This window comes from Rhagoletis zephyria, unplaced genomic scaffold (genome assembly GCF_001687245.7).
Source record: "Rhagoletis zephyria isolate East Lansing unplaced genomic scaffold, Rhagoletis_zephyria_1.1 Rzeph_scaffold_00913, whole genome shotgun sequence".
Lineage (NCBI taxonomy): Eukaryota > Metazoa > Arthropoda > Insecta > Diptera > Tephritidae > Rhagoletis > Rhagoletis zephyria.
The window spans coordinates 135,591-147,377 of record NW_016157997.1 but is presented as its reverse complement, the minus strand read 5'-3'; the positions used below and the strand labels follow the sequence as shown (position 1 = coordinate 147,377).

Sequence of the window (11,787 nt, the reverse complement as noted above, 5' to 3'; positions counted from 1 at the left end):
GTAGCATTATGTTATTTTTCATTATGAAAAGAAGCACTTCCGCATTACCGGTCAAGAACCCATTTCTATTTTCAACATAAATGCTACCCGATGCACGAATCACTCTTTTTGAGTTCACTGAGGAAGGTGGTTCGCAGAGATACTTCATTGTCAGTGTAAACAAATTTGGAATTTCTTTGCGACAATCATAATAACATATTGGTGCTTACACATTTGTTAGTGTTTGAGTGGGCTTCTCCTCCGATTTGTGGCTTTCGCATTGATGTTGTCACACAAGGGGAGGGACCTACAGTTTTACTTCGACTCCAAACGGCGATTGTGTTTTTATGAGATGCTGTTTTCATGGCAGAAATAAACTCGGAGGTTTGCCATTGCATGCCGAGAGGCGACCGAAATTAGAAAAACTTTTTTTTTATGCTGGGTTGAACCGGGCTTGAACCCAGGCTAACCGATAGACCAAAGTGGCCGTCTATGATTCCACCAAATGAAAGGATCTTCTTGTCTGCGTATAAGGGGTATCTGTAAATATTTCTCCATTTATCCATCGTTTGGCTATCCACATCACTACTGGAATCAGTATCAGAGCTGTTGGCGATTTCCTCAAAGCATTGTCAAATATCCTGGTCTCGCTCTTCATAGAATCTTTCATAAGAATTACGCCTGTTTCATACGATTCAGCAGGTTTCTCCATGCTAACTGATTTATGGTCGTTATTATGAGTTGCATTCGATTTTCGATCGCTGGTTATCGAAGATCGAAAATCGAATGTGAAATTCGTATTATGAGCTATGCAACCGTGTCGAAATTTTTGTTGAGTATCGAATTTTCTGTCGAACAGAATTTTACTTTCGGCTAGACACCAATTTTTGTTAAAATCATGCAGGTCTAACGTCGTGAATACTAAACACAATCTCGAAAGGCTGGTTGCACTCATGAAAGAAAATCCCAATACTCATTCGGCACGATTTCTGAGAACAAAATCGTAGAGCTGTTGATAGTCTTAAAATATTTTAAATAGATTTGGCTATAGAGGATTGCTGCAGCAGGTTTTGCATAGCGGACTGCAAACGCCTCTTTAGACAGTCGGAAGTTTTTAATAAATCTGTAGACGAATTTCTTAAATATATTGTATGTCAAAATATATTCGAAAGACTAAACTTAAACGTTTTCTACTCCTGGCCCTACATCTGCGAGCCTTTAACAAACTCTATTCAATTTGTCACTTAAACATGGCGTTTTTCCGTCAGCCTGGAAGGAGTCTTTCATAATACCACTTCACAAAAACGGCAGCAGGTCGTCTATAGAAAACTATTGAGGCATAGCGAAACTCTCCGCTATCCCCAAATTATTCGAAGCAATTATTGTTAACCAGCTGACATATTCTATATCTTCTTCAATTACACAATCTCAACACGGGTTTTCTAAAGGAAAATCTACTATGACTAATTTATTGGAGTTTACAACTCATGTCTCAAACGGTTTTAGAGAAAATGCTCATACAGACGTAATATACACCGATTTCAGTAAAGCTTTTGACAAAGTATGTCACTCGTTACTCATCCGTAAACTCGACCTAATCGGCTTTCAGCCCAGTCTTCTTCAATGGATCTCATCTTACCTCTCTGATAGAACACAAAGAGTTCCTGTTAATAATTGTTCTTCCAACATCATTAAGGTTTCTTCAGGAGTTCCTCAGGGAAGCCACCTTGGTCCGATTCTGTTCCTGATATTCATTAATGATATTTTTTCTATAATAAAAGATTCAAAAATTTTAATGTATGCCGATGATGTGAAACTTTTTAAAACATCGTCCTCTATCGCAGAAAGGTCTTTGTTACAAGCGGATCTGAACAACGTGGTTAGTTGGTGTAATGCAAACTATATTCCACTAAACCTTCATTGCCAGTGTAAAGAAATTTGAAATTCTTTGCGACTATGCTTCCACCAAATTAAAAGATCTTCTTGTCTGGGTGTAAGTGTAGCTGTAAATATTTCTTCATTTCTAAATCGCTGCTTTTTTATACCTGTCATGAGCATGAAATGGTATTATAACTTTGGTCCGATGTTTGTAAGTACCAGTATAAAACGAGATAGACCCATTAAAATATATATCTACTTATATGATCAGAACGTCGAGCTGAGTCGATTTAGCCATGTCCGTCTGTTTGTATGCAATCTAGTCTCAGTTTTCGAGATATCCGGATGAAATTTAGTAAGTGGGTGTATTTTTATATTGTATTAATCATTTGTCGGAACCAGAAGAATCGGACCACTATAACATATAGCTCCCATACAACTGATTGTTCAGATATGAGAATTTTCGTTATAACTACTCCATTTATGCAGCTGGAAACCATGAATTTCGCACTATTTTCACCCGTTATCAACAGAAAGTTTACAGTGAAATGAACAAAGATCAGGTCACTATAACCTGTTTATTGCGTCCATACAACTGATTGTTCAGATATGGGGTTTTACTGTAAAACTCCTTTATTTGGACAGCTAAAACCGATAAATTTCGTAAGCTATTTTATAAATAATTATACACAGTCTACTGAGAAAATCGTCAAAATTTATGCTTTATAAGCTTTATCTCCTATACCTCTGATTGTTCAGATACCAGTTTTTGCGATATATCTCCTTTATGTAGGAAGCTAACCCCATTAAATTGTGTTACCGCTTTACATACCGATCACAAAGCAGTAATCTGTTAAAGTAAAGTAATCAGATGTTCATGAAAGGTATGAAGCCTTCGGCATAGCCGAAGACACCGCTGCTCTTACTTGTTTTCTTGTACGGTCGCACAGTGGGTTCCCATATAAGCGGCGGCCAAAAGTAGTAACCCTCCTACAAATTCGCTGAAATTTCGTATATAGGCAAATCCTAGTGCTGTGGACGTTACGTTCGGATGTTTCTTTAAATATTTTTCCGACAAAAATATTATAAGTTAAAATTTTTCGTGGTATAAGGGAAGGTTTATAGCAGTACTTATGAGAATAAAATAATGAAAATTTGAATCTGAGCTATTGTCGGTATATTTTCCTTCGAAATTATGTGTGTTCGGGACGTTACTCTTTTTTCCATTGAAAAAGTGTATTTGATTAAAGCGATATTGTCGCTTATAACCAATGCTATTTAGAGCTTTGTTTCAAGAAGTAAAAGGGGCAAATCAGATTTCTCAAATAAATGTGAAAATAAATATGAAATAGGAATATGTTGTACTATGCCTTTTTTGACACAAAAATTGCATGCATTTTTTGCGATTTTGGTTGACTATTTCTCGGGTTCGCCCATATGCGCTATTCTGCACTTAAGAATGAAGAAATGTGGAAAATGGCAAATGTCGAAAACTTTCAATTCTATCTTGATTTTATATAACAAAAGCTGTGTAAAGCAAGGAGGATTTTTGCCATCGAAAACGGACCTCGTCCAGAGAAGCACCCACTTTTGGCTTCCATTTTATATTGCATAATATTTATTTTATGTACATATCAGCAGGGTTGAGTGATTTTGATTTAGTCAAATCAAAAATCCATAAATCAAATTTATTTCTGAATTGAAAGTTCCATCAAATCCTAAATAAATTTTATTTGTGATTTGCTTGGTCAACCAAATAAAAGATAAGTTTTATTTGTGATTTACTTGGTCAGCCAAATAAAAGACAAGTTTTGTTTGTGATTTCATTCGTCAGCCAAATAAGAAATCAAAGTTATTTGCGATTTGAATCGCCCCCCAAATCAGAAATCAAATTTATATGTGATTTGATTTATAGAGCGAATCATTTGATTTGTGATTTTCAACTAAATACATAGTACTCTTTTAGGCAACGCAACTACTTCGGAATTTTCGGGACTAATTCGGAGCTTTTGGGGCTATTTCGATATTTTCGGGATTCTCGGGAATATATCGCGATCTTTGGGACTAACACTGAAATTTTCGAAGTAATCTTGAAAAACCCGAAATAGTTCAAAAAATTCCGCATTAGTCCCAAAATAGTCTAAAAATTTCAAAGTAGCCGTGAAGATCTCAATATGGACCCAAGAACCCTATAATCTCGAAGTAGTCTCGAAACACCCGAGCACCCCCGAGAGAAAATCCCGAAGAAGTCTCGCAAAACTCGAAATAGTGCGAAAATCCCAATTTAGTGCCGAGAAACCCGAAAACCTCGAAGTAGTATCGAAAAACCCGAAATAGTACCAAAAAATCCGAATTGGTCTCGAAAACCCGAAATAATCCCGAAAAGTCTCGAGAATCCCGAAATAGTCCAAATACTCGAAGTAGTCCCGAATATCCCTATACAGTCTCAATGGCAGTAGGCTCGGAAAATGGAAATAGTCCCGAAACCTTTGAATTGGTCCCAAATATCCCGAAGTTTTCCCGAAGATCTCAATATGGTTCCGATAACCCTGAAAATCTCGAAGCAGTCCCGAATAATCAGAAATATTCCTGGAAATCCCGCTATATTCCCGAGAACCCCGAAAATCTCAAGGTAGTCCCAAAAATCTCGATATAGTCCTAAAAACACCGAAAATCTCGGAAGTATTCTCGCCAAACCCGAAATAAACCCGAAAAGTCTCGAAAATTCCGAAATAGTCCACATACCCCGAAGTAGTCCCGAAGATCCCGATAGAGTCCCAAGAACCCGAAAATCTCGAAGTGGGCTCGGAAAACTCGAAATAACCCCAATAATTTCTAATTGGTCTCAAAAATCCCGAAGTTGCCCCAAGATCCCAATATGGTCACGATAAACCCGAAAATCTCGAAGTTGTCTCGAAGAATCGGAAATAGTCCCGAAAATCCCACTATATTCCCAAGAACCCCGAAAATTTCGAAGTATTCCCAAAAATTCTCAAAATCTCAAAGTAGTCAAAAAATTCCTAAAAAATCCGAGAAAGTCCCAAAAATCTTGAAAATCTCGAAGTAGTCTCATAAAAGCCGGAATAATCCGAAAAACCCCGAAGTAAATCAAAAATCCCGCAGTAGCTTGAGGATCCCGATATGCTCACGAGAACCCCGAAAATCTCTAATAACCCGAAATATTCCTGAATATCCCGAAGAAATCCCGAAATTGTCCAAAAATTCCGATATATTCTCTAGAACCCCGCAAATCTCGAAGTAGTAGAAAAATTCCGAATTGATCTCGAAAACCCGAAGATTCCGATATAGTCCCGAGAGCCCCGAAAATCTGGAATGAGTCACAAAAATTCCGAATTGGACCCAAAAACCCCGAAGATCCCGAAATAGCTTCGAGAACACCGAAAATCTCGAAATAGTCTCGAAAAACCCGAAATAGTCCCAAATATTCCGAAACATCCCGAAGTCCCGTTGCATTAAAGAGTATTATTTAGTTGAAAAATCGCAAATCAAATGATTCGCTCTACAAATCAAATCATAAATAAATTTGATTTTTGATTTGGAGGGCTATTCAAATCACCCATCAATTTCATTTCTGATTTGGAGGCCGATTCAAATCACAAATCAATTTGATTACTGATTTGGTTGACGAATCAAATCACAAATAAAAGTTATCTTTTATTTGGTTGAGTAGGGATGTGCCGGATATCCGGGATCCGGCATATCCGGCCGTGAAAAAGATACTATTGTGAACATCCTAAACGAGCGAAATTCACAATAGTGATTCTTCATCGAATGTGCGTCATAATACTAAATGAAAATTCGTTCGATCAGCGCTTTCGACCACAGTCGTAGATCGAATGCAACTCATAAAGGGGCCTATATTTTCGAATTATTTGGTTCACCATCTACCCAGTTTTTAGATTTATTTATGTCAGAAAAGAAACCGAGTTTTGAAACGTGTGTCACAAAATATTGCAACAATGGAGCCTTACGGGGCATGCATATTAGTTCGCTTTTCGACACGTTGTTAAATAAAAAAAATCAATCACTAATTTTTTTTTACCGGGACGTTACACATTCAATTTTCTCCTTTCAATTTTCAATACACTCACACATTTTCACTAACACTCTCTTATTTATTACTTGAATGGGCAACTTGTTTTCAATTTTTCCCTTTCAATTTTGATCAGTTGTTCAGCATCGGTATGGGAATTTTGTGAAAATAAAAAAATACTAAGCTTCTGCATGCTTAAATGTTAATCTACAATGGAAATAAAAATGGAAAATGGTCTTCGGAAGCTAGTTAGTTACATTGTTTTCTTGAAGACGACATGTTAATAATGAAATTGCTTCTCAAATTGAATGTAGCCTACGCAATTGCTTTCAATTTCGATGATATTTGACAAGCAATGTGTGTGAGAAATTGAAAGGCAAAACTGATTGTGTGTCGTCAGCGTTAGCGGCGTTCATTGTTGCTTATCTTTTGTCTTTGGCGTTTCTCCTCTATTTACCAAAAATAATCGATAAATGCGGTTTAATATAGGATTATATCATATCTTGGATTTCGGAGGAAAAATTGTGTACATATTCTTAATTACGTATTGGATAGTTAAGCAAAAAAAAGCAGATAATCTAGCTAAACAAAAAACCTAATATAACAATATTGTGAAACTTATTAAGGGCAGCAGACTACCGGATATCCGAATCCGGCTGTTATTTTTTACAGGATATCCGGAATCCGGCTATCCGGCACATCCCTACTTATTATTATTACTTTTTTCTTCTGTTTCCCAAACATATTCATATATGATAAAGGGATAAATTGCTTACATTTATCAGTTTATCTGCATTCTTACATGAACGCACCTTGGTAAATAATTGTATAAATTGTTTATAATTTAACTTATATGGCTCGTTACGTTCCGTTCTTACCTCGTCCATTGTGTTCATTTGCTTTTTATGTGCTTATCACTTTTGATGAAGACTCCTATTTCATCATATACATATGTTATTTTAGATTTAATCCACAAATTGTTAGCACGTGACTAGCACTATAAAATAATTGTAAAATTGTTGTGTTGGGATAAACCAATAAATGAAAAGAAAAAAAAAATAAAAATTAATACGTTTTAACGACAATGCTAGCCAAAAATTAAAAATTTCACAAATTTACTACGTCCTCGTCTGATGGTAAAAGCAACATTGTTCTATGAGATAGCCGAATCTCAGAAAATGAACAGAGAATGCTGCCTAATTACTTCATCTTGTTTATTGCGCCATGGCTTCAGCTGATATATTATGAATATTTAAACATACTAAAATTTTATGTTTTTAAAGTCAATATATCTATTAAATTTGTGTTACAATTAAATTTATTAATTTACATTTCAGAGTCCTATTACTATCCAAATACAGATTCCAAACGTAGTTGATAAGTCAGAATGGAAACTGAACGGACAAACTATTGCCTTTTCATTATCTCTCTCAGATACTGTTTCCAATCTCAAAGCAAAGATTCAAGATGACACGGGAATGCCACCTGCGAAACAAAAAATTTCTTATGAGGTAAGTTTCATATATACAAATTTGCAACCTTATAAGTGCCCAATAAGCGAACGTTGCGGCGAACTTTCGGTATCCAATATGAATATCGAATTGAAAATGAACATAGTGAAAGAAATTTAGAAAAAAATTGGTTTATTATCATTTAAACATAAATGCGGAACCTGAATACAACTGGGTAACACAATTCAACCAATTCTTAAACAAAATTGGTTTATCTCATATATGGGAGACGCTGAGCTCTGATGCCTGAAAAGGTTTAGAGCAACAAGCTTTTGAGCGCATTGGTCGTCTTTTAAAATTTCAGGATGTACTAAGCTGTTCCAATTCTCCCTCCATGAACTGCAAAATTTTACGATCGCTCGACGAAAGTGTGGCCCCATATCTTCTCTTTAGGAAAAACTTCTACATGAGTAAAATGTTTGCCCAAGTTCGCCTGGCGACGAAGTACAACATAAGGTTTTGCATCGAAGGCCTGGTTTATAAAATATACCCAACTGCTTTATGTACGCAGTGCAATTCAGATAAAATGGAAAGCCTAGAGCATCTGCTCTTCAAGTGCCAAATTTATTGTTCCTTTAGGGACTACTACCTAGGACCACTTCTAAAAGAATCTGAAAGCAATCCAATGCATATATTCCAATTGACTATATCAATTTACAGTCAGGATGGTGTACCTCTATGTTGTTAACTGTTTGCGACTTTTTATTTTTTAATACTTTGTAAAATACATCCACTTTTAATACATTTGCGAATAATTATGTAACCCTCAAACATGTAAACTCAAATGTAACTATTAGAAAGCCTGCTAAAAACATACAGTTTATAAGCAGGGTTAAATAAAATGAACGAATGAGTGAGGAAAAAATCGGCAATGCCGACTTAAATACATTGAGTAATGAACCGAATCCCCTTTATTTTAAATTAATTCCAAAATTCTCACTAGTATACCCTGACTAGGCTTAAACATGTACCCTGACTAGGCTTAAACGTGTACCCTGACTAGGCTTAGCTTGTTAATTGCATCATGAAATCTCCAAACATGTAAATTTTGAGTTATATCTCTATGTTATTAAACGTGCGATATATGAAGTTGACGCAAATTTTCTTAAAAAAATATGCAATTGGCTTTAAAACTCATGGACTGATTAAAGGTGGCCTCAAACAGATGCGATCAGCCTTGTTCTGCAATCCGAGTCGGAATCGCATCGGAATCGGAATTCAATTCCGACTCGGAATTTAAATGCTGTTCCACAATCCGTTCGGAACTTTTGTTTCGAAGTTAATATCGAATCCGGTTGTAGAAGAAAAGGAACAAACCTCCTACTTGTCAATTGCGTTTTGAAGTGTCAAAACTCATTTGAAGAAATTAAAAAGTGAAAACTAAAATGATTTCAATGGTTTTATTAGCTGTTTTGCCCAATAATGAGCAGCAAACAAATGAAATAATGAGGCAAATAATTTTGCGCGATCGCAGTAATCCCATATAATTACCAGACTCTGCGTATGTAGTATGCAAACAACTGTTTTCTCTTTTGCAATTTCAAAGTATAATTTTATATTTGACTGGCAGCCTTATGTACGCAAAAAGTTCCATTCCTGGGAGCACAACGAATGGACCAACATCGCTTTGAGAAGGAGCACCGTACCATTGCCGACGGTACCGACACAATTTTGTGTGCATGGAGTCGGTGATGTAGGTAACGATGTTTAATGGGGATTAAATATCGAGGTGGTGATCGTCATTCGTGGTTATTGGGCAATGCCGTGTATGCTCTGGAACCTTTTCTGTTGACACCGTATATAAATCCATAGCCACGGTCTATACAACACGCATTTAATCAAATACATTAGGGCTGTTTAGGATTTTGTGCATATTCTCCTGGATTTGCATATTCGTTGCATTTGTAAATTTACAACAATAACATGCACACGGTTGCCATGGCAGCAAGAAAAAAATTTGCAAATGCAATTCCAACTGCAATCCAGGACCACTTCCACAACATCCTGAACAGCTCCATTCTTCGGCACGTAGTATTGGAGTTCCCCAAAGTCGTTTTCAGTGTTTATTAGTAACCTTGCAGTACAAACTATGAGAGGTTGTGAAAATAATTAATAAATGTGTTGCCCGCATAACATTTTTCGGCACTACAGTCCTGAATTTGATTATGAAGAAGTTGAAGAAAACGATAGCGAAGTATGTAGATAGGGAAGTAGATACATTTGCACCAACAGAAAAGTGAAGCACAAATAATTGGATACGAAATTGCGAATAAAATTACCCCTATTTAATTAAAACAAGTTTTGTAATTAAACAATAAACAATTTACGCAAAAAAATAACATTCTAAGACTTTCTACTATTTTCAAATTCGAAACGCTCTAGCTCCAACTCAAGCTGTCGCAGTTTAATTTTTTTTTATTTTTGCATTATAACTATTGCCAATTTTAATTAGTTTACTTACATTTTTCGTTGTTCGCTAAAGTTTAAAATTTTCCTTTGATTATTTACATTTATATTTTTGTTTTTTTTTTTTTCTTTTACTTGATCGGAATATTTACGATAGAAATTCGATTTGATGTGGATCGAAATGTAGAACAAGGCGGAATCGGAAATAATATCCGATTGTCGGAATGCAGAACAGCAACAATCGGAAAAAAATCCTATTCCGATTCGAATCGTATTGCAGAACATGGCTGGATATTACCGATGCGAAAGCAAAGGCCCTCAAATAGGTGCGATCATTATATTCCGAATACTTCAAATAGTATAATATGGAGCAACAATGGACGAGTTGAATTGTTAAATCAATTTCAGAACTCTACAATTTACAAGTAGCTCATATCGTGTGATCAATTGTGCCTTCTGCAATAGAATTTTTGAACGCATCGTATCGCTCCGGTATACCGCATCTGTTTGAGCACTCCCATATACCGCAAAGGTTTGTGTTGATTGCATATCGTAAATTTTTTTTTATCGCACCTGTAGTATCGCATCTCTTTGAGCCCACCTTAATGAAAGCTGTTACGTACTTTTGGTCATAGGTAATGCTTTACCAAATTGTAGCGGCAGTAGAAAAGCAAAACCAACACGACTATTTTCTACTATTAAGACTTTCTTCTACTGTCAAGGCATATTTTTTTTGTGTAGTACTGAATGATTACAGGTGTATTCATTCAACGAAAATTTACAGTCAAGGTACATTCACATTCTCTTTGTGATTTTTCCCTAGCATTCAATAACACCACATATGTTGTATTTAAAGTAATGAACAAATCTCAAAAGTAGTTATTTTAGTTTTTAAATCAAACCAATCACATTTTTGAAACGAATTAAATGTGAATGAAAACAACAGATTCAATCATCATACAGCTCTAAAACTAATGGAACGCTATGAGAAAAAAAGTTTCGAGAAGATTTGTTCCCGTTTCGTTATCTGTCAGAAAGTTCCTGAGACTTTAGTTTCCAAATGGTTCTTTGAGAGAAAGTTCCTTAGACTTTTGGTCTCATTTTGAACTTTGCCAGAATATTGCGGATCTTTTTTCTTTTTAGAAATGCTCCCTTAAGTATTGTTCGTTTTTTTTATCTTTGGGAACATTCCATAGGGCTTTGTTCTTATATAATTCCCGTTGAGAACGTTCTGGACAGTTATGTTCTCACTTTCGTTCTTGTGAAATCTTTCCCCAAGGGTTTGTTCTCATTTCGGTTTGGGTTTTTGAGCTTTCTTGGGAACAAAGCTACGAGATCGACATTTAGTTTCCGTCGTACATTTTGTTCTCGGTCCATGCAAAATATTCAAGACTTCTGCCTCGAACGTTCCCTGTAAGATCCGGAAAATTTAACGATTATCCTATAATCTTAACCGCTACAGGTTAAGTTCTTGAGCTATCTTAAAGTCCAATTAGTGATACTACTAAGGTATAAGTTATTTATTCAAGAGAGTTCGAAACTAAGAAATTGAAGAAAGCTATTGCAATTCATCAGCCATCAAATTATTTAATACATTTTTTTGAACACTTTTTGAATTACTCTGAGGAATAGAATTGGATGGAAACGAAAATTTTATTTTTAAATTCCTTTCAACTCAATTAAAAAAATTAAATACCTACATTCTCATTTACTTTCAAAAGAATTGGAAAAAACTACATTACTAGCACGTAATTAATTTCAAGTAGAATATGAAATTCCTTGTAATGGAATTAAAAAAAAAAAATACATTTGAAATTACTTCTAAGGAATTGAAAAAGTAATAAATTCCTTTTAATCTCAAAGGAATCATTACGACCCAGCTCTGATTAAAGGTCAGATTGAATGAAAAATTACGTTGATCTCAAAACCGACGCACATACAGGTGTTTGTACGATCTAG

At 35.5% G+C, this 11,787-nt stretch overlaps 1 protein-coding gene across 9 annotated transcripts in view; it reads left to right on the top strand.

The window, feature by feature from the left end:
• Sf3a1 (splicing factor 3a subunit 1) overlaps nucleotides 1–11,787 on the top strand; it is a 125,684-nt gene that overhangs the window by 5,562 nt on the left and 108,335 nt on the right. For all 9 annotated transcript variants that reach the window (XR_001847403.1, XR_001847405.1, XR_001847404.1 and 6 more), the window contains one exon: nucleotides 7,249–7,422. Coding sequence is in view for 6 of the 9 variants with exons in the window: in XM_017614861.1 (XP_017470350.1) it covers nucleotides 7,249–7,422 (174 nt within the window). In the remaining 3 variants the exon portion in view is untranslated. The remainder of the gene's footprint in view (nucleotides 1–7,248; nucleotides 7,423–11,787) is intronic.